This window comes from Stegodyphus dumicola, chromosome 2, assembly GCF_044657685.1.
Source record: "Stegodyphus dumicola isolate Sdum_Otavi_A_Nest chromosome 2, ASM4465768v1".
NCBI classification, from domain to species: Eukaryota; Metazoa; Arthropoda; class Arachnida; order Araneae; family Eresidae; genus Stegodyphus; species Stegodyphus dumicola.
The window spans coordinates 112,182,617-112,207,069 of record NC_140769.1 but is presented as its reverse complement, the minus strand read 5'-3'; the positions used below and the strand labels follow the sequence as shown (position 1 = coordinate 112,207,069).

At 32.0% G+C, this 24,453-nt stretch overlaps 1 protein-coding gene across 1 annotated transcript; it reads left to right on the top strand.

Annotated features, from left to right (window-relative positions):
- Window positions 1-7,853: 7,853 nt before the first annotated feature.
- LOC118195801 (uncharacterized) lies at window positions 7,854-24,060 on the top strand. The gene is made up of 4 exons (XM_035367137.2): window positions 7,854-8,008; window positions 11,174-11,230; window positions 14,332-14,371; window positions 20,555-24,060. Exons 1-4 carry the CDS (start codon window positions 7,958-7,960, stop codon window positions 20,863-20,865), a joined length of 459 nt encoding a protein of 152 aa, XP_035223028.1. The 5' UTR covers window positions 7,854-7,957; the 3' UTR covers window positions 20,866-24,060.
- Window positions 24,061-24,453: the final 393 nt, after the last annotated feature.

The window sequence follows — 24,453 nt, the reverse complement described above, 5'->3', positions numbered from 1 at the left end:
CAGACAATTTTACTGCAAAGTTAGCTTTTTTGGAGGCCCCTATGTAATCCAGGAAATCAAAGGAGTCGTATTGTACCTTAAGAACGAGAGAGGGGAAATCTGTAAAGCAAGTCCCGACCAGGTGAAAAAATACTATAATCAAAATGATTTTGAAATCCTTAAAAGTTTCTTGCAGGACTCAAGCGTAAAAGAAGTGGAAGGTCCAGAAGTAACGTCACCCGTTCCACCACCCAAGAAGCAGAGAACTGAAGAGAAACCTAGCCCTTCTACAACCCATGCGACGGTACCGAAAAGAAGAAACGAAAACTTTCAGACTCCAGCATTTAAGGAAAACAAGAAAGCAAAGCCGCCGCGTAAAGAAACCTTGGTAAAGAGGAAAACACCACTTACAACGTATCGCAGTAGAAATTCTACATTAAAACAGCTTTTATTTAGAAAAATGGCGGAAAGCGAAACGATGTCTGAACATTTGAATAATTTCTTCGAAATAGTTGATAAGCTTAAACAAATGGAAATTGACATAGCTGATGATTTATTATCGATTCTTCTGCTCTACAGTATTCCAGAAAATTTTGAAAATTTTAGATGCGCCATCGAATCAAGAGATCAGTTACCTAGTCTCGAATCTTTGAAAATCAAAATGTTAGAAGAATGGGAAGCAAGAAAAGGGAAAACGTCTCAAGATTCACAGAATGCATACTATACTGATTATAAAAGAAGAAATCAAGAACAGAAGAAAAATGAAAAATGGAAGGTAAATTCAAACAAAAATTTTCCAGCTGAAAGAAATTTTCGAAACTTGAAGTGTAATTACTGTTCGAAAATTGGGCACAAGCATCTGAATGCAGAAAGAAAATAGCTGATAGAAAATATGCACAATCAAATAAGGGAAATCAAGGTTCTATGATGGCTTCTAATTATGAAGAGCAGATTAGTTTAGCAGTAAACAATGCTTATGAAAAGACCTCCTCATGGTGCTTAGATAGTGGCTGTACATCTCACATGTGCAATGACAGAAGGTTATTTTCAAAATTTCACCCTCGAACGAATTCAACCATAAAGTTAGCAGTTGACAAAACATCAAAAATTACAGGAATTGGAACTGTCCTTATAACAGTACCTAACGGAAATAAGACAATTAAACTTACACTCAAAAATGTGTTATGTGTTCCGGAATTAAAATGTAATTTGCTGTCAACATCTAAAGCTACTGCAAATAATCGTTCAGTGATTTTTACAGAACGACATGCTAGAATAATAGAACCAAATGGATCTATACTAGTGCAGGCTATTCGTCATGGTGATCTTTATTATATACATCCAAGCACTGAAACAGCTGCAATAGCACAGGTAAGTGATTTTGTAAAGTGGCATCTAAAATTAGGTCATTTAAATGAGTCTGATTTTAAAAGACTTAAGTCTGATAACATGGTTAGAAATTTAAATTTTAATAACACTGAATCTCTAAAAGACTGCAAAGTCTGTATCCGAGGTAAACAAACTGTACAACCTTTTCAAAAAGAATCAAAATTTCAAAGTAATGAATTACTGAACTTGATTCACTCAGATTTGTGTGGACCTATGAGAGTCCCATCCCATGCTGGTTCGCGTTATTTTGTTACTTTCATAGACGACAAATCGCGTTATGTCGAAGTCTGTTTTCTTAAAACTAAAGATAAAGTGAAAAATGCATTCATTAAATACAAAGCTGCGGTCGAAAATCGTCTAGGAAAGAAAATAAAAATCCTTCGGACTGATAACGGTCTCGAATATCGCGGAGAAGAATTTAATAAATATATTAAAGAATGCGGGATTAAACGAGAATTCTCTGCGCCAATGACTCCTCAACAGAATTCAAGAGCTGAACGTATGAACCGCACTTTAACTGAAATGGCCAGATGTTTGTTACTACAAAGTAATCTTCCTCAATCCTTTTGGGCTGAAGCCTTGAACTGTGCTGGTTATATTCGTAATCGTTGCCCAAATCGAAGCCTGGGAGTAAACAAAACACCTTATGAATTATTTTTTGGCATCAAGCCAACTGTATCTCACTTCAAAGTATTCGGACAGAAATGTTTTGTACGTAATAAAAGGTCTAAAGGGAAATTCGATCCTCGATCAGAAGAACATATATTTGTAGGATACTCAAATGAATCGAAAGCATACAGACTGTGGAATAAAAATTCCAGAAAAATCGTTATAAGCCGAAATGTTAGATTCATTGATGAATTTGAAAACTGTACTAATTATGATAAAGATTTAGAAGTTTTATTTTTCGAAAATATTCCTGATAAAAAGAAGGAAGAACCTCTGAATGTAAAGCAAATATCGGCTGATGAAATAACAGAAGACCCCTCAAATATGGCAGAAGCATCTGATGAATCATCTGATAATGAAGATTCTGATTCCGAAGCACTACCTGAAATGCAGATTAAAAGGGGGGCAGGTCGTCCAAAGAAAGTCAAAACTGGGAAGCTAGGAAGACCAAAAAAGGAATACCACAATATAAACATACAAAAGGAAGAAGCACAAATTGCTGAAGAAGATACAAATCCGACATTAGAAGAAGCATTAAATGGAAGTTATGCTGAAGAATGGCATAAGGCTATACAAAGTGAGTATGAAGCACTTGTTAAAAATGGTGCATGGAAATTAGTAAAGCGACCACAGAACAAAAAGGTAATAGGATGTCGCTGGGGTCTTAGAACGAAATATAATGCAGATGGAACAGTTCAAAAGAGAAAAGCTCGATTGGTTGCTAGAGGATTTGCACAGGAACCTGGAATTGATTTTAATGAAACCTTTGCTCCAGTAGCCAGAGCAAGTTCTATAAGAACTGTGATTGCATACAGTGCTGAACAAGACCTTATGTTATGTCAACTAGATTTTGTTATGGCTTATGTTAACGGAGATTTAAAAGAAGAAATTTTCATGGAACAAGCTAAAGGTTTTGAAGACCAAAATAATCCTGATTATGTTTATGCTTTGCAAAAGTCTCTTTATGGTTTGAAACAAAGTGGAAGACAGTGGTATGAAAAATTAGACAAAAAACTCAAAAACTTTGGATTACAACCATTACAATCAGATAAGTGTGTATACAGGATGAAAACATCTCAAGGTAAGTTAATTCTAATTTTATATGTTGATGACTTAATAATAGCAACAAATAGCTGTGATTTATATGCTGAACTTAAAGGTTATCTTTCTAAAGAATTTCATGTTAAAGATTTAGGCAAACTTCATTATTGTCTTGGAATAGAATTTAATCAAGATGTAAATAATAATTCTATTAGTTTATCTCAGTAGAAATATGTTGATAATATTCTACGAAGGTTTAATATGCAAGATGCAAAACCAGTAGCAACTCCTTTGGATCCTATTGTAAAATTAAGTAAAGAAATGTGTCCTTCTGAAACTGAAAAGGAAGAATTGAACAATGTACCTTATCGCCGTCTAATTGGTTCGCTTATGTATCTTTCTGTGTTTACGAGGCCGGATATTACATATGCTGTCAGTCACTTGAGCCAATTTAATAACAATCCTGGAAAATTACACTGGTTGGCTGCAAAACGCGTTCTTCGATACTTAAAAGGAACTAAAAATTATTGTTTAAAATTTCGAAAGACTGGAAAAGCACTTATTGGATACACCGATGCCGACTGGGCGTCTGATGTTAATACTAGAAAATCGTATACAGGTTACCTATTCAAGTTTGCTGGAAATCCGATAACATGGGAATCACGAAAGCAACAAACTGTTGCATTATCAAGTACTGAAGCAGAGTACATCAGTCTTTCAGAAAGTGCCAAAGAAGCAGTTTATTTACGTCGTTTCCTTAAAGAATTAAATTTTACTGCTGATTATCCAACCATTATATATTGTGATAATCAAGGTGCACAGAAGCTTATGAAAAATGCTGTTTATCACTCACGCACTAAACACATAGATATTAGACATCATTTCATTCGTGAAATTTATGAAAGAAATGAAATAGACGTTAAATATGTGCCAACAGAGAAAATGCCTGCTGATGTACTGACAAAAACATTGACTGCTTCGAAACATTCTAAGTGCTGTAAATTAATTGGACTAACTGTAAATGATTAATGTTTATTTATTTTTTTTTTCAGCCGCCAAACGTCGAAAGGGGGATTGTTGTATCATAAATTATAATACGACGTTTAGCTTAAGAGAGCTTCTCCTGACGCATGCGCCGTTCGCGTTTATCCGCGCGGTGAATGATGACGTAACTGTTTATTACGTATGTATGTATATGTAAACTATTCTTTTTTCTTCGCCCTTTTTCTCTGCTGTATGCAACTATGTTTAAGTTAATCTCTGTCATTAAAAATGTTCATTGATATTACAATCTATTTAGGCTCACTTATTTCTTCAGTCGCATTATACAAAATATACCGGAATTTTAAGTATAATTCCACTAAAACTATTTACACACACACACACATATATATATACAAAATTCATAAGGTCTTAATGCCAAAGCTTAAAACTCTTTGAAAATTTTGAAGTTGTCTGAGCTACAAGTAGTCGTGACTTGCTGCTTAGAGCTTTGATAAATGATAAAACTGAATTATTCTATCATGTTATTTTCAAGTAAACAATTGATAGTACTTATTTTCAGTAAACCAAAGTTAAGTTAATTGTTAGAAAAAGTTTAATTGTTAGAAATGCAAATTTAAAGTAATTACTAATTTCATGTTAATTTACAATAATAAACAGATAATTTTATTGCTATTTTCAGTAGAAAATGCTGAATTGTGTTAGTCTAAAATGCGAGAATACTGTATTGACTCGGAATTCGAACATTGTTCATATCCAATTTACTTTCACTACACAAATGCACACAGATTTAGATACTATTTAGATGTGGGTTTAGTATAATGATTAAATGATTCGTATATCTTAATAATGAATAGCATTCAATATATTTTTAGAGTAAATTAAATGCAGGTAGCTAGAACGGTAATAAATTCCGCCTCCCCCCAAAAAACTACATATTACCAGATTCATAAGTAGACAAATTCATAGAAGACAAATGATTAAATAATCCAAAACAGGAAATGTTAAAATTTATTAGAGTAACAACATCCTCTCATCTTCTGCATTGCAGGCAATTTGCTTTAAAGGAATACAAAAGGGAAGAAGGAAAACTATACATATATATTAGATATAAACTGTAACACACGAAATGAACTGAATTGAGAACTATAAGCGCCGTGTGAACATAAGATAAAAGAAAATAAGCTCTCAAAATGACATTACAGTTATCTAATGTTAGTAAAAGTCAATAGCAGTTCATGCGTTTCATAAACACTACTCGGCTACCACTTCGAGTTACCTTTCCGTCTTCTGGAATCTAGTTAGTTTCTGTTTTGGGGGTAGCCTCTGTTTTCTGCAGCACTTCAACGAAGTTCTCGGCAGAAGTAAGCTCCAACGGATAAATTCACTAAAGACATCGTAGGATTTCATCATTAGTTACTCGTAATTTTGCGACACGTTGAACATTGTCTTTATAAGGTATTTTTCCCGCCTTCATGGTGTGGTGGTCTGCACGCTGGGCGCGTATTCCAGAGGTCCGTGGTTCGATTTCCGGCGAAGAAGTTCCTCATTTTTCATCTCTCCGGCCTCGAAATAACCTAATGTCTCTACATCTTTACCAGGAAAAAGTTACCTGTGCTAAAGACCATTTTATCCTGCTTGGATTCTTTGACTCAATTAGGAGGAGAAATCGTCTTTCTCCATGAAGATGACCAAGTCTCCAGGATATTCTTTACAGAAAAAATTCCGTAGATTTAGCCTTTAGGCAAAAAAGGAATGCATACCTGTCAGCAAGTGCTGAAAGTCAATTAAATGAGAATCAATGGCTTTTGGTTAGCCTAAATCTTGAATAAAATGAGCAGGCGTAACTGAGACCTCGTCTCATAAATATGTCAGTGATTGTCCACTTATCAATCAGTGTCTCGCAATCAGTGAGCGAAGTCAAGATTTCTTCATATGTGAAAGTGGATTTTTTTCGAAGACGTTCCTTGATATAACTAACCATTCCTTCCCCAAATAAATTAACATTAAAATTAAATTACGCTAAAATTAAAATTGAAATTATTAAAATTAAATTATAAATATTATAACTAAATTAAGCGATTTAAATTTTTCTATCTGTTTATAACACTCTAATACAAAATATTACAATTTTCATGTTATACAGTTTAAAATTTAGCTCATAGTTTAACTATAAGAATTAATGCCTGATCTCTTCATTATCTTTATATATATAAGCGGCTAAAGTGGGATTCGCCGATAGTTTATTGCTGCCACACGGAAAATGAGCGCGGAAATTAACATTTCCGAAGTTTTTAATTAACATCTCGGCCGCTTAAAGTCTCACGAACGGTATCGATGGGTTCGGAGAATTTTTTGGAATCCGAGGATACGCGTCTTGAATTTCAACTCGGCGCCGTTCCGTACATATTCGAGAAAAAAGAATTTGGCACGTAGCCAAATCCCTGTAATAGGAAAAACCCAAGAAAGGAAGTGGAAAATGTAGGGAAAACGTTAGGGAAAATTAATTTTTAATTAATATCCCGGATAATTAAAGTCCCAAGAAGACGCGAATGGTCAAAATGGTGTGCCACGGAACTGCGGAATCTAACGGTGTGCTTCCCTAAGCCCGGGAGCCAGCTGATTCAGAGGAGATGATGTTACTTCACTCCATATATATATGCGGCTTAAGTGTCTGTTTGTCGCCGATAGTTTATTGATTGCTTGCGTATCTCTACTAGTGAAGTTGCCATGGCACAGGGTTGCCGTTTCAATTGAGACGTAGACAGTTTCCTGTAAAACTTGCCTTTGCTAAGCCCATCCATAAGTTTCAGGGCGAAACGCTTAAGCGTGTTGGCATTTTTCTACCTGAGCCTGCATTTGGACACGGTCAACTTTATATTGCCTGTTCAAGAGTTCGTGAAAGAATGGACGTAAAATTAAAAATAATGAATGGTCCTCTGCAAGGCGAGCTTAAAAATGATGCAAAGATCTACACAAGAAATGTTGTGTACAAAGAGATCTGTGACATGTGAAATAACATTTCATTATTTTAATCACCTTTATTGACTGAGCTAGCGGTGGCTCTTAAGAAATGTACCGCCAGTGGTTTCCTTCATTGCGCTCTACTTTAAGCAATTAAGCAAGTAGAAGGGGGAAACCCCGTGTGGCAGTAAGCAAAGGGGCGTCTTCGCCGCCTGCCCTGGGTAATTCAGTTTAAATTAGCAGACACCTTTGCACAAATCATTTTAATTACAATTTATAATATCTAGAACATCGGTCATTTCGTATGACCGCCAGGCATTCTAGTTATTCATATACATAAATTGTTTTGACTCAAATCTTCTTAAATATCTCGCAATTAATTACAAATAATTTGATTAGAAAAAATAATAAAAAGCAATATTTTTCTGTTACTTATCTTGCTTTATTTCTTTTGATCAAACTTCCTTGAACTATCATACGTTACGTGTAAAGAATAAAATATCATATGATTATATCTTCGTACAGAGTCGTAGCTAGGGTTTTTAGCGCCAAGGAACAACTGAAGATTTCGCGCCCCTTACTGCTTGCCAAGGATGGAAAACATTTAATTCTAAAATGTCGTAACATCATTTTGGCGCCCCTTGGATTCTGCGCCCGAAGACAGATGCCCCCTTGCCCCCCTCTAGCTCTGCCCTTGTCTTCGTACATTGAAGTTATTATTCGGGAAAACAGCTTTTTTGAGGGTTAAAAAAGAATTATTGTATTTTACTGACCTAGATGGCGCCACTAATATTATTATCCTGGGAAATCGAAAGAACGCAATTTTCGATTTCGGGGAATTCCCGCTTTTAGTTTATACGTAGTGTTCTTACCATAGAATTATAACCAAGCAAACTGTGCTTTTGTAACTAAAATGAAGCCGTTCAGCAAGAGCGTGTTTTTTGCTTTGCTTATTTTAACTCAGGTTGTTATTTATGTGATTATATTTAATACTATAAGAGATATAACAAAATTATGATTTGAAATATTTTTTAATATTTTTTGACATTTCCTCATGTTTGGTGCTTTTAGTTAACTAATTTATTTAATCTTATTTAATTATTTCAATTTTTTTATTAATGATTGCAAATTGAATTTTTTTTTTTATTTTTATGCATAATGTGCGGTAATTTATTTTTTTAATCAAATCATTATCGGTGTATTTTTATTTTGTATATTATTCAGTTTTAAAGGAAAAGAAAAATAACATGTATTAGAAGCTTAATGAATATTTCTTAAATCACGTGAGAAGGGAGCTATACAATTTATGTATATTTATTATAAAATTAGATTTCCCGATTAAGTACATTATAATTTATTTATTATTTTTAAATGTTGTTTATAAATCATAAAGAATTTTGCTAGTAAAATTTTTTACTAATAAGAAAGGGTATGTTTTTATGTGATGTTTAAGTGAAAGCGCAAAGAATATATATCATCAAATAAATAGACATTGAAATGAAAGAGAATATATCCTTCAGTTTATTGCATTTATTTCATATCTATCTTATATTGTATGGGGTTATGAATATGTGGTTTTAATGTGTTTATCGATGTTACATAAATGCGTAACATTTCTCTTACAGATTCTTCCAGAAAGTATGCCGGTTGATCTTTACATTACGGTAACTTGGCGATTTTTTGGCGAAAATTTGGCGACCAACTCCACTACAGCAACCCTCTATTTTTTTTTTCCCCGCCGCCATTTTGTCTTCACGAAGTAAAGACATGTTTCTTTTCTTCTTATCTACTGAACACTTCTTCCAACAATCTACTAGCCGAATTACACTTATGCTAGAAATTTTATCAAACAAAACTGCTTAATCATGACAAATATTCACTGCAAAATTCGGAAAAAGTGCACAATACCATACACCTTACGCATTTTTCAAAATAACACATACACATAAACCATGTACACGCCGACTTATTTTTACTTAAAAAAACATCCCAGAATTGCACAAAAATGGCATTACGCACACTCTTCACTATATCCATGTACACTGCTTTTTTCTCATAAATTCGAAAAATTTCACGAAAATACATGACAATTTTCTCAATCTTTAAACCCGGTAAAAAGAACATATATGAAATTACCTGATCGCGAAAAAGTATTTACCCTTTACAAATATGAACATTTCCACATATAAAATAAATAAAATATCCAAAAACTTTTACCTCTAAATCATCTATTACATTATACACGTCACCAACGAATTCATACATGAAGCATTACAAATATTTAGTATCAAATATTTAAATTATTTCCATGCACGTTTGTTTCAACTTAAACGTAAACCAAATTCCTACAAGCATAAAATTCACAAAATAACTATCATTTCATTAAAATATCACTGAACCATGTACACGTCGACTTATTTTTACTTAAAGAACATCCCAGAATTGCACAAAAATGGCATTCCGCACACTCTTCACTATATCCATGTACACTGCTTTTATCTCATAAATTAAAAAAATTTCACGAAAATACATGACAATTTTCTGAATCTTTAAACCCGGTAAAAAGAACATATATGAAATTACATGATCGCGAAAAAGTATTTACCCTTTACAAATATGAACATTTCCACATATAAAATAAATAAAATATCCAAAAACTTTTACCTCTAAATCATCTATTACATTATACACGTCACCAACGAATTCATACATGAAGCATTACAAATATTTATTATCAAATATTTAAATTATTTCCATGCACATTTATTTCAACTTAAACATACACCAAATTCCTACAAGTATAAAATTCACAAAATAACTATCATTTCATTAAAATATAATTAAATTCAAAAACACCACTTAAAATATACATGAGCACATACATTCAATTAATAAAAATTACCTTACAATCCTAATTACTTTAAACTAAATCATTGCTAATAACAATTTTCCCAATAATACCAAATTCCTTTCCACCTTACATTTCCAACAATGCATAAAAATAATTAAAAATACTAACTTACCTAATCTCCTTCAGAATCTTCATTACGTGGCGGATACACTTTTCTTCATTCTCTTTCAGAATCTTTAAAATCATACTTATCTTTCAAAGCAAGATACCAGGTAAAATAAATAACATAATAAAACATGTTTATTTCTCTCTCACACAACCTTAAAAAACATTTCTTACTATCCTTTTCAATACCACTAAATACCCATTTCGAATTCACTTTACTTACGGCCATGGGATCCAAAAATTCACAAACACTATTTCACACAACACAGAATAAAGCCAAATACAAAATTTCCAGATTTTTTCCCGATTTCCCCCCTTTTCCGATTAAAGAACCGTAATTCGTCCATTAATATCACATGACATATCCCATGATCTCTCATTTCCCCCACACAAAATAATGCGTAATCGGAACTCAGTACTGCTCACATTATTGCCAAAGTCCCAGGTAGTAACCTTTATCGCCTCCAAAATGTCGCCAAACTACCAGTTACCGTAATGTAAAGATCAACCAGTATGCCTATTTTGCCAGATAGTTCTTGACCTCTTTGATATAAATTAAGTAAACACATGCTTTCTAGTTTTGAAGTCGTATGCATGATTTAGAGAAAGCTTTTGCTTGTAAAATAAAAATGTTATTAAAAAAATTAAATATTTTTAGGAAAGGATATTTTAGTATGCAATATGAAAAGCCATTGGTAGCAAAGTATAAAACACCCAAATTTTAAAGATTTTCTGTTAGCAAATTTGTTTTATGAGATAAACAAGCATTAAGCGTTTTAAGAATTTTTTTATTCTAAAATGATTTCATGTAATAAAATAAATATTTTGAGTGTGAAATAGAATCTTTTCAAAATTTTATTGGATGGCTGAATTAGTCCAAAGTAATCGTAGTAGCAGGATTACGTTTATTTATTTTGTTGTTAAAATTTTATTTTTCATTTTTTATCCTAGAGGGGTAAGGTAAAATAATGCTTTTGCAAAGTTAATTTTCAGTTTTGATATTTACATTCGTCATTCAACAAAATACCAACCATTCACCAAGTTATATTCATGAGTCAATTGATAATTATTATATTTATAGCCTTGGATTTTATTATATAATTTTTTTTTCAGAATGTGTTCATTTTCTGCAAAGATACGGGCAAGGAAGAAGAAAAAGAATCCATCTTGGTAAAAGAATTTTATTTATTTCTTTAATCAGTATTGTTTTCTGTTTGTGTAACTTGTATTCTCTGCTTTGCAATAAACCTGAATAGTCGTAATGGACTATATCTTTGTAAATTTATTATAAAGCCATCTATTTCCTCTTACTGAAAGTATCTCAAACAAATAAATGTATTAATAAAAGGGCATAATTTATCTGAGGATTTTTACCTGATTTCTCTTAGTATGTAATATTATTATTTATTATAGTATTTAGTATTACAGTCAAAAATCTTTAATCCGGACGTCCATAATCCAGAATGATCTGTAATCCGGACCTCAAAGCTACAAACTTTCTGCGCATGCGTAAATGCATTATCATAATACCTTTACGCATGCACATAATACGTTTACGTATGCGCATTTAATGTATAAAATGCGTTTACGCATGCACATAATACCTTTACGCATGGGCGTTTAATGTATAACGGACAGTATAAGCTAAGCTAAAATTATCTATTTCAGTTAATGTTGCAGATTGCATTGTTCCTTAATCTTCTAATTGGATCCAGCTTATTATTTTTTGCAGAGTGTTAGAGCAATTTTATAAAAGTAAGCTTGAACTTTCGATTATGTCAAAAAGAATTTCCGATTCTGGAGCTGCCAAAGGATCTACAAAGCGAAAGCATGTTTCGATGTCCATCAAACAAAAAGTGAAATTGCTGCAAAAAATGGATAAAGGCATATCCTTTGTTTCTCTAACCATTCCGAAATCTGTTTATCAATTTCACGCTGCTCTGCCGGGGGGGGGGGGCTTCGCGGCGCACAATGAACTGGAAGTTGATCTGTCAGCACTATCCTTATCTTCAGGGCAGATGTTTTTATTTTATTCGGCTTATTCCTTACTAAATGTAGTATTTCATCTCAATGTACTCTGTCTTTGATATGATTTAAATCAAATTCCTCGTCATTATAAATATCACGAATACCGTATTTGATGGCATATAAGACGCATCCTTATTTAGACGGCCACACACAAGGGGAAAAAGTTTCAATAGCGTGGTTTCTTTTAGTTCTCTGCACCCTTATTTAGACGGCCACACACAAGGGGAAAAAGTTTCAATAGCGTGGTTTCTTTTAGTTCTCATGTTTCGTAAAAGCCAAATAAACAATTATTGAATGCAATTACCTTCACGTATAAGATTGTGTCCTTCACGTATAAGACGCAGATAACTTTTTTGAAACCAAATTTAGGAAAAGAAGTGCATCGTATATGCCGTCAAATACGGTACACATCAAACAGTTTTCTGGTTGCAATTTTCTAATTTCGACTATTCGTAATGTATGCTTTACGCATGTGTGTGTTGAAAGAAATATTTAATAAAGTAAACAATTAAATATTAAGCTTTTTTTTTGTAAATTTTGATACCCCTTAGATCATAATTGCTCTTTATTTCATAAATTACAGTTTCATATTTTTACTTTTATAATTTCTGCATACCATCTTACCAGATTTTAACTGATGATCTATAATCTGGAATTACCGAAGTCCTGACGAGTCCAAATTAAAGACTTTTGACTGTATTAATAAAAGGTTTCATAAGTCCTACTCATATGATAAATCAAAATGTAATATACAGACCATAAGTTTAAAACGCTTGCACAAATAGAAAACTATTTTTTGTTTGTAAAAGACATATTACTGAAGTGGATACGTCCTCTGAAATACATAATGCAATATTAATGTGGTTTTATGTGTGCTTCATAATGTGCGATATTAATCATTCAAGTTGTCTCTTCAGAAATAGTATTGTTACGAATTTTGTATACATGTAAATAATTTTGAAATTATGTATAAAATTGTGTTATGTAACGGGAAGAGTCTTGAAAAAGTGAAGGGGGAAGTGCAGAATCGCCCACTGCTTGGCGCGGTTTTAAGAATTGCACATACTCGCTATCCATGTACACATCGACCTATTTTCAATTAAAAAATGTTCCAGAATTGCACAAAAAGAGCATTGCGCACTCCCTTTATCCATGTACACATCGACCTATTTTCACTTAAAAAGTCAAAGAAAATTGACAAAAAATGAATTCTTCTTACTCTTGTAAAAAGTGCCAAACAAACACCAATCAAATAAGTGGGTGATTCTGCATTTTAGCCAAGCGAAGTTCTACTTGAAAAATAAGATTAAAGAGGCAAATCTATTTAACACTGAGGTAAATGGATTACTCTTTAAACTCGCGAGATATCGTCAAGATGGCTTTGGTTATGACGACTCACTTTAGAAATCACCAGAAGTAAAAAATTTGGTGACCATTCAATGATTCGTCCCTGTATAACGGTAACTTGTAATTTAACTGAATAACTGTAATTGTTTCCTATATTTAACTCTTAACTTATCTGCCCTTTATATGTAACTTTATGCCCTCCAGTAATTTCGAGAAAGGAAAAGTACTTGAAATTTCCCAGCTGCCGGAGGTAAACTATATAACACTGGGAAGAGCATCAGTTCTCACTATGCGCTTTCATTACGTTCTGTTTAACTTTAATTTTTTAAAGTGGTAAATACTGATTGTGCACTGTCATACTGAGAAGAACTGAACAAGTATTTTTGAGGAAAGATCCAGATCTATAAAGTGTTTCATTTTGAAAAGTAAGTTTTATCAAGCTATTATCCGTGTACATTCAGCCCATCGCAAACCCGTCCGGACGCAACAATTTTTGTGTGAGAAGTGGAAAAACAAGCAGGTGGCAAGAGTTGTAGGAGTACTTTTGTGGAAATTTCTAGAAACGTAAAGCATTTCTTTAGCAAAAATAAGTTTTATCAAGCTATCATCTGTTCTGTGTGCATTCAGTCCACTGTGAACTCATATGCACGCAACAATACATATTGTGTACTTCCCGAATCTCGATTTTCAAGTGGTAAAATTAGTAAGAAAAGGGGGTAAAATATACAAGTAAATATGATAATTAAGTAGTAAAAATTAGCTTTAAAAATTCTTTTTGAGATAGGTTTGTTGTAACTGGTAAGGCTTTTGAGATAAAAGTCTTTGTTTATAAATTAGCTGCTATGTAAAATATTAATCACTTATAATTTTTGTATTGACATATTTTGTTATTTCAGGATTCTGTTGTGTCAGCAGTGACTGATTCTGATAATATTAGTAAGTGATGTATAGAGATCTTTTCACCCATTTTAACAATTCTTATTATGCAAATGATTTCCAAAACTATAAAATGTACCAGTTAGGACCATTGTTTGAAATATTACCATTAAACTAACAATAAATTTTAATATTTTAGGGTTTATTTTTAAATTACAGGAAATATGCATAAAATGTAATATAAAGGGGATTTTGTTTTCATATTTCTTCCCAGTTTAAAAATTTTTATTCCCTCTCTTAATTTTCAGTTTAAAAGTTTTACAAAAATAACTAAATAAAATTTAAAGTAAAAGTACATTTACGGGTTCCCCATCGCGAAAATTGGCGATTTTTTGGCGGTACATGGATGCCGAGTTTGTGCACGTCTTTGACTTGTTATTTAGGCTTGTGTAGGGGTGATTTTTGTAACAAAAATCAATTCTACACAAAGCCAAAATAACAAAACAAAGAGTTGCACAAACTCAATATCCATGTACACATCCACCTATTTTCACTTAAAAAAACATCCCAGAATTGCATGACAAAAATCGCCACTACACAAAGCCAAAATAACAAGACAAAGAGTTGCACAAACTCGGTATCCATGTACACATCCACGTATTTTCACTTGGGAAAAACATTCCAGAATTGCACGACAAAAATCGCTACTACACAAAGCCAAAATAACAAGACAAAGAATTGCACAAACTTGGTATCCATGTACACATCGACCTATTTTCACTTAAAAAAACATCCCAGAATTGCACAAATTTGCATTGTGCATTCCCTTGACTTTATCCATGTACACGTCAACCTGTTTTAACTTAAAACATCAGAGAATTGCACAAATTTAGCATTATGCACTCCCTTCACTTTGTCCATGTACATATTGATATATTTTCACTTAAAAAGTCAAAGGAGCACCCAATTTTACAGTAGAGGCAAAAAAAAAAAAAAAAAAAAAAAAAAAAAAAACATAATCTCAATAAACTACATTTTAAACCAAACAAACTTCTTATACATTTAAGCACTACACAAAGGAAATATCCACTTACCTTATTTAGAAATTTCTTAGTCTTCAGTCTGTGGCACACAAAATTCCTTAACAGCATCCAAAAACTTCCTAAAATTATCTGAACTCGAATCCATGTATTGGCATCGCCACATAAATTCACAAAAATAAGAGTAAAAAATATCCTCCTTAGTTCCAGACTGTCCGGAAAATGGCTACTGTCTGTCCGGAAAATGGCCTCAAACATAGGTTAAAAGTAAACTTTCATTTACACACCAGTCAATTAATGCTCTTTTCCCTTTTTGTTCCAAATCGTACAGAAACATCAAATTAATATTACTGCATTCAGCCATTCTACCGTCTAAACAATAAAGCTAGCAAAGTACTTTCTAACAACACACACCACAAAAGCCCTTACAAAACATCCCATGATTCAAAATTTTCCGGAATAATGCAACCAATTCTGTCATAATAGGGTTTCCATAACATTCAGCCACTCAGGTTACCATAAATGATACAACAACTTGGCAATAAATGAAACAACTTCGCGATAATACAAAAGGTACCCTTAAGTCAACTCTAACCAAATTTAAAATTAATACATTAATTAATTAATGGATGATTTACATAAAAGTTAATGAATTAATTTTGATAGTAAATGCTAAGGCATTTATTATCTAAACGTTAGTTCAAAATGAAGTATTTTTAACTAACTTTTTATTCAAAAGTATCTAATAATGAAATGTGGATTTACTACATTAAGATAAGAATCATTAATAATATAATAGAATATGTCTGTAATTTAGTTTTTCATTATTATCAAGCTATTCCATTACCTATTTTTGTGAGCTCAGAATTTTGTTTTTGTTGTTTCAAGAAGTTAAAGGGAGATTTTCATTAGTTCTTCAGATTTCTTAGTAGGAAAGAAGAGATTAAAGTAGAATTTAGTAAGCTATGTTAAATGTTGGAACCCAGAATTCGAATTTAATATTGCGTTTTCTTGTTGAGTTTTTAAATTTTGGGTTTAAATCTTCCATTTGTGTTGGCTAATTTAATTAGCCATTGCATTCCGAATACCAGCATCTGTACAACTCTAATATACGCACTAATTTCACCAAATGTGGCGATATGTGTTCTGCGCTGGGTTTTGGCGCGATTGTGTGTTCTATGGCAACCCTGTTGACGTTGAAAAATCTTTCGCTGGAGCTCGTTGGTTCGCCTCTGTGTCTGAGAAGATGGGAGAGAAAGATAAAATGGTAGTTGTTGAATTGAAGTTCGGCAAAAGGAAATATCATTGTGGCTATCCTGTTGAGGGGTAGTGGGTATTTGGAAGTGTGGAAAGAGGGTCTAGGAGATTATTTTTAATGGCAGTGCATGATAGAAGTAGGGATTTGTGATTTTATTTATTTGTGAACCTTAGTATAAAATTTCTGGATAGTGTGTCTGGCTGTCATGTAAATACGATAGTGATTACGTGGCGGCATGTTAAAGGCGGTATAAAATTTATATTTCTGCTATTCAAAAACACATTAATTGATGGTAAGTGCATTTTATTTTATCCTTGTTCTTATTTTGTAGAATGTTATGTTCATTGGTTCTTTAGTATGAATTTCTGTCGTTATTGTTGTTTTTTTAAATTGTTTGAAATTTATTTTAGTTTATTTTGTTTTAGTGTCTAGACTGTACAATTCATACATGTTTTTTAAAGTTGAAACAGAACGCTGTGTACATGGTATTATTTGAAATTTATTGTTGTTATGTTATTTTATTAAAGCGAGGAGTGCGTAGATGGTATTATTTGAAATTTATTGTTGTTATGTTATTTTATTAAAGCGAGGAGTGCGTAGATCGTAGATTCCTTCCTTGCCTAAATTGTGCAATTCGTAGAATTTTTTTAAGTTTAAACAGGATGCTGTGTACATGGTATTCTTTGAAATTTATTGTTATGTTAATTTATTAAAGCGAGGTGTGCGTAGTTTGTAGATTCGTTCGTTGCCTACATTGTGCAATTTGTAGATGTTTTTTTAAGTTAAAACATGTCGCTGTGTACATGGATTCTGGTGAGAAACTTTACGTTTTTGCTATCTAAATTTTTTGTTTTTGTTTCGGATTTTTAGCTAAGTTGTGTGTTCAAAACGTAGTTTTCGCATGTGCGAAAACCACGTTTTTGGAGACATTTTAGGCTAAAAGTTCAAAATGTAGACAAAATATTTAGATAGTAATATGGCAGCGTGAAGTTTCTCGCTAAAAATATTTGGCGAGAAATTTGGCGACTTGAGGGCGCATATCAGAGTAGTTCCCCAGCATCTTATAAGGGCATATTAAATCCACTTTCATTACGGTGATTACTTGTTTTTGAGGTTTTTTGTTTGTAGCAGGCCAAAGATCGTTGTAATGAGTGTCAGATGCATAATTTTTGTTAAGAAAATGAAAACAGAGTTTGAAACTATTTGTTAAGTTGCTGGAATCATACATTATGATATTTCCTCTCCAATATTCTTTGTTTGCTGTCTTTTTATTTGTTAAATTATCAAACTGTTTTGATTTTTACTTCCTAGTGAAGGAAACATGGTAATCACGAAAAATTTCGGTATCATATTTCAGTGAAAATATACCGCTAATATTTCAGTGAAAATATACCATTTTTCTTTTTTGGTTCAAATCGGCCGCACCAAAAGTGTTTTATTCACTAATGGGATACTGAGTATATTATTTCCTTATGTAAAGTTAATTCTATTAACTTTATATAAGGAGATAATATACTGAATATTCCATTAGTAAATAAATCATTATTATATTACTTTGCAGCTATTGTGCAAGTATTAGGGAATTTATTTTGTTCAATGTATTTTAATTAATTAATTCAATCTTTGATATATATATATATATATATATATATACAAGGTGGGGCTATTACTTTCCAGGACTGCTCTAATAACACCAGAACAGATGATGTGAAAAACGTAACCTTTTAATATGTTTCGAAGTAATCCCCATCTGCCGTAATACACTTCTGTGCTCGACTGTACAAGTTGTGGAACAACTTTTAAAGTCCTTTTTCAGATGGCTCTTCAATGTCAACGTCACATTCTTCTTGATGTCTTCAACATCCACAAAGGGTATTCCTTTGATCACAGTTTTTAGTTTGAGAAACAAAAAGAAGTCTGTGGGGGCCAAGTCAGGAGAGTATGGTGGATGATGCAGCTCCATTACGTCATGCTTGGTCAAAAACCTCTTCACTGGGAACGCAATGTGGGGGGTGGGCGTTGTCATGCAACGTGACATCATCATTAATGAGCCTTCCCAAAGAGGACTTTAAAAGTTGTTTCCACAACTTATACAACTGAGCACAGAAGTGTATTATGACAGATGGAGATTACTTCGAAACATATTAAAAGGTTACATTTTTCACATCATCTGTTTTGGTGTTATTAGAGCAGTCCTTGAAATTAATAGCCACACCTTGTATATACTTTTGATGAGAGTGAGTATACATATATATATGTATACACACTCTGTTACTTGGCTCATAGGCCGTACAAGGAGCTCAGTTTTTTTAAATTCTTATATGTTGGTAAATTGTGCATAAAGTGATTGAATTAAGTTCTTCCTATGTTATGGTCAAGATTTTTATGTTTTTAGTTAATCTGCATGCAATAGTTGTAGAATTATCAACAATTTAAAAGTTGTTTAAATGAGACTAAGCCTAACAGAGCAGCCATATTTATTTTTTATTTGAAACTTAGCAGAATAGTGAATTACGTCAGTTTTTGTTCTTTCAGTGCCTTTTTGCCGAGTGGAACTAAAAGTATACTTTCAGTTTTGTACATCAAAAAATCTGCCTTCTTTGCTTGTTTTTGCGCAGAAACTCTAATTCTAATTGTAAAAAAGATTTTTTACCTGTTTTAATTATATTTGGTGTTTTATGTTTTTCTATATTTTTCAATTTTTATTGAAGACGTTTTGAGTTTTTATGTATTTTTAGCCTTGTTGCGAAATGAGATCTAACTTAATTGAATGAGAAATATATCTCTAATGAAATCCGAGGAAATAAGTAAAAATGAAATTCAGCAAAAAATGTGTATAATTTAATAGGCCGTACAAGGAGGTGGTGTCCACATCAACATTTTTTTTGTTTGTTTCTTTAGTTATGATCCTCTTTGTTAATCAGTGTATTTTGCATGGAATCATTTAGATGATGTAGATTGTTTAATGCTGAATTATTTAATGCTAGACAAAATAAGCAATGTGTTTATGCATGCTCATAATACATTTATGCATGCGCATTTAATGTATAACAGATGGTATAAGCTAGGCTAATATCTAATTATCTATTTTAGTTAATGTTGCAGATTGCGTTGCTCCTTAATCTTCTAATTGGATCCGCCTTATTATTTTTGCAGATTGTTAGAGTAAGCTTGAACTTTCCATTATGTCAAAAAGGATTTCCGATTCTGGAGCTGCCAAAAGATCTACACAAAGCAAAAGCTTGTTTTGATGTACTGTTTCCGATAGTGAAGAAAGAGACAGAGAGGTTATTGAAAACGAAAAAATTTTGATTGACAAGTTAGTCGATATTCTCGACACAGCAATTACAGGACATGAACAATGGAACTGAACAAAAAATTATATCTGTTTATAGAATTAAAGAGAAAGCATTAGCACAATAAACGAAGCAACTTAAACAACTTACATTGAAAGAAATGTTTAATAAAGTAAACAAATAAATATTAAGCTTTTTTTTTTTTTTTTTTTTTTTTTTTTTGTAAATTTTGATACCCTTTAGATCATAATTGCTCTTTATTTCATAAATTACGGTTTCATATCTTTAATTTTATAATTTCTGCATGCCATCTTACCAGATTTAAATTGATGATCTATAATCCGGAATCGCCGAAGTCCCGACGAGTCCGGATTAGTACAGTATAAATGTAATTTATTAAAGCTAAGTTGATAAATGATATAACATTTGGATAAATTTGAAAATCTCTTGCATCTTGAATTCTGTCCGAATACTTGTAAGTATATTTGTGTGTTTCTTTAAAATTTAAATTTGGACCTCGTACAGGATGATTAGTTTAATAACTTTGAATATTAAAAATATGAAAACATGGGTTTCTAATTTATAACTGTAATTGTTTGTAGAATATTAAGTTCTTTGTAAATGATATTATTTATTTATTTTATTATAGAATTTGGTATTAAAACTGCAGCTGTTGCTGGCATTGCCATAGCTGGAGCTCCCGCTGTACTTGCAGCTGCTGGTTTCGGTGCAGGAGGTATTGCAGCTGGATCTCTTGCAGCTACTTATCAGAGTACTATGATAGGAGGAAGCATTCTTTCTGGATCGACATTTGCTGCTCTGCAGAGTGTAGGAGCTGCGGGTTTAGGAATAGTTGGAAAAGCTACTATTACATGTGTATCAGCAGCAGCGATTAAAGCTTATGAAGTTATGTCTGGCAAATCAGACAAAAATAAGTGCAATGATAATGAAAATTGTTAACTTGTACTGATTTAAAAAGCATTTTGATATAAAATGCATTTAAATAAAGGACAGAAATGATGAAAATGAGTGATTGTGAAATTAAAGTTTTTAGTAAACAACATATGGAAATGAAAAGGAAGATAAATGAAATACGTATATAAGTATTTATATGCAGAAAAGAATAATTTGTATTTAAAAATTAATGATATATATGCTTTAATTTTTATCTGCAAAAATGCACAGAGTTTATTATATTACTTTGCATAACGTAATTTGATATATATATATTATATACATACGTAATATACGTAATACGTAATTTGATAATATGCATATACATAATTTATTATATATATTATTGAAAGAAATCTTTGCAACAAGACTTCAAGAATTACAGAAAATAAATATTCAATTAAGCATACATGTCCAAACGTGTACACGCATTTATAGCTTTCACAAGAGTAGAATGAAGGTTATTGATATAATTGAAAAATTGTGATAAGATTGTAATTTGTTTGTTCTGATAGTTAAGGAGAAAAACTCTTTTAATTTCTGTTTCAGCTGCATTTATTTCAAATATGGTATAAATATGGTATGTGGCATTTTTCATATGTTCTTTATTACTTTTGAATGCGAAATAGAAGAATTAATCACGTGTTCTCTGCCTCATGGTATATATTTATATATCATAGGCATTATTTGTATCTGTAACTGAACAGGCAGAAATTTTTATTTTACTGAAACACAATATTTGAGTATTTTAATTGCTTTTGTCTTTTTTTAAGCTAACTGAATTCATCATTTAATCTGTACGGATCTGACAGAAAATAATTTAAAATCTAAATTTCTATTCTATATTTTCTTTCCTTTTTACTTCCTTGTCCGAAGTAAAAAGGAAGTATTGTAATCGCAAAAAGTTTCAGGCAGCATATTTCAACAAAAACATCCATTTTGACCGATATTGAATGCAATTTAACGATGTTTTTGTGTGATATCTGTGCTTAAGGACAGAATAAAAGACTCTTTTCCTACAAAAAAATTCTAAAACTGCTTTAAAATGAATTCTGAAGAGAATTTTTCGGGCTGTCTCTATGTACGTATGCAGAACGCTGAAATTTTGCATATGGGACTACTATAATATGTAGATGTGCAGCTTGTATTTTGGTTGCAATCAGCAGTACCAAACGTATATAAATATATCCACTCTGTTACCCAGTTCAGTGATCTCAGTTTCTTTACTGTGATATGTTTATAAATTGTATATTTTTTTCCTTAAAAATGACTGAATTATGTTGTTCTTTCTTATCTTCTGGTTAAGGTTTTTATGCCCTTAGTAAATCTGTATGCAATATTTTTAGAATTATCAACAATTTTAAAGTTGTTTAAGTGCCGCTAAGCCTAATAATTTTTTGGTGACGGTCGTTGCTTGTTTACATTTGAAACAGCAGAATAGTGGATTTGTTGCCAATGTAGAGAAACTTAGCTTCAGAGCAACAAAGATAATGCCTTCATTTATTATTGCAAATTAAATCATGCTTAATCCTTTCTGGAATGTTTTCGAGGAAATAAGTGTTTAAGATTTACTTTGTAATTTTTAATACAGATATTTTGAGTTTTTATATATTTTTGCCTTGTCACGAAGTGAGAACTGAATTAAATGAATGAGAAATACTCAATCGTCTGTGAAAAAAAATTTTCTTGTTTTTTTTTTTTTGTTTTGTTTGCTTAATTTCTTTTATACATCGTTCTAGATTTATTATAGTGTTTGAATAGAACATGTGGCAATGATGAGATAATTCTTTAAATGATATATATTTTGTACATTCTGAGTTATAATATGAGCGCTATGGACTTTGTTCCTGCCAAAGCAGGTAGAATTTGTATGTAAATAGTTTTTATGCTTGTGAAACGTTTCAATGAACAGCAAATTGTGTTTTTCATCATTTCACTTTCCAGTTATTGCTTATCAGAAGAATAATTTTTATGAAATTTTAAAAATGCCTTACAATATATCCTGCAAGAGATGGCGCAACTAGAGCTCCAGTCAACTAAAATGCTTTTCATCCCTACTAATAGATGGTGCTACACGACGCCTCATTTGTTCAAAGTTTACTTATTCTACGGACGGCGGCACAGGACCCTCCGTTGCTAGTAATCTGTGAGTTCTAGCACAGCATGTGCACAAGTACTTCCATATTATTGATACAACTTACTCGATTCCTCAAGCATTTAAAAGCCAAGTATAATATATTGGTAAAGGCCGTTAATAGTCGATTGCCTCTTAAATAAGTAATAAGACATAGACATAGTTATAATATGAACGAAATGTAATACTGTTAAGTGAACCTAGCGCCAGAGTGTCGCTATGGTAAACAAATAGAGGGAATTTTAAAGAATGCATTTATTCTATTGTGGTTTATGCGTTGTCGGCGAAGTAGATTTAATTCAACCAATAAGTTTAAATGAAATGCAAGAAAAAATGCGTATAATTTAATATTCCGTACAAGGAAGTCATGTGGCGTACACATCAGATTTTTTTTCTTTGTGGAGCCGACTCTCTTTCTTTTATTTAGGCTGAAAAGTTTGATTAGACTTTCTTTACGCAAATTGGTAGAGTTTCACTGTGATTGTATTTATAAGAATGGAATAAATTAATGTATAATTTATTAGCAATTTTTGTGTAACTAATTTTACTGTGATTGTATTTATAAGGATGGAGTAAATTAATGTATAATTTATTAAAAATTTTTGTGTAACTAATTTTGAATTCGCTTTTATGCAGTGTTTACAACTGCAAATGGTTTTGTATACAGATAAAATGAAATTTTTAACAAAGGGGAAATCCCCATTTTATATTGTGAAATTATCAAACAATTAAATTTCCTGTTTTCTTAGATCTCCAGGTACTAAATAGGTGAATAATGGTTTCTTAAGCTGGAAATGTATTATATGTATTATCTCGTAATATAAAAAGTCTGTATCAAACATTTGTATGCTAGCAGATGTGACATTATTTAAAAGATTTTTTTTTTTTTTTTTTGTTATTTGTGTGAAACAGAAATATTTGCCTGTGGGAGATTTAATGTCGCAAAATTTTTTAAAAAATATTTTCATTTAACCTGTGCTTTTGATAAAGATATATTGTTGATAATCAATGTAAAAATTGATTTTTTTACCTTTTTTATAATAGCAGCAATAAAATATTATTTAATATTTAGTCATTATACTTTGAAAACCGACATAAAGCTGAAGCTGAAGCATATTATGGAAAATATGAACTCTGTGATTTAATATTTTCATAAGAACAATATAATCTCTATAAAAATACCAGCAGTAAACATTATTCTTATTAAAGTCGATCCTCTTATGTCTTGGGCCCACCAGCGACCGAGCGTTAAAGTCACTGAGCACTGGTAGTTTGGTCTAAGGGTCGAATCCTGCAAACTGGCTAGGTGAATGGGCCTTTTCGTGGTTTTCTCCATTTGTTACGTGTATACGATTCAGTTTCCCTTAGAAAGTCCTCCATGAAGGCATCCTTCCCATTTAGGCAGATAGCTCTCAAAGCATTGACGTACTCATATAATTTGACTTAATAATTGAGCTGTA

What these genes read in the sequence shown, in the direction of transcription:
- LOC118195801 (XM_035367137.2), top strand. Translation starts at nt 7,958, where the DNA reads ATGAAGCCGTTCAGCAAGAGCGTGTTTTTTGCTTTGCTTATTTTAACT. An exon ending in AAGAAAAAGAATCCATCTTG is followed by an intron (nt 11,231 to 14,331) that starts GTAAAAGAATTT and finishes TTGTTATTTCAG; the next exon opens with GATTCTGTTGTGTCAGCAGT. An exon ending in GACTGATTCTGATAATATTA is followed by an intron (nt 14,372 to 20,554) that starts GTAAGTGATGTA and finishes ATTTTATTATAG; the next exon opens with AATTTGGTATTAAAACTGCA.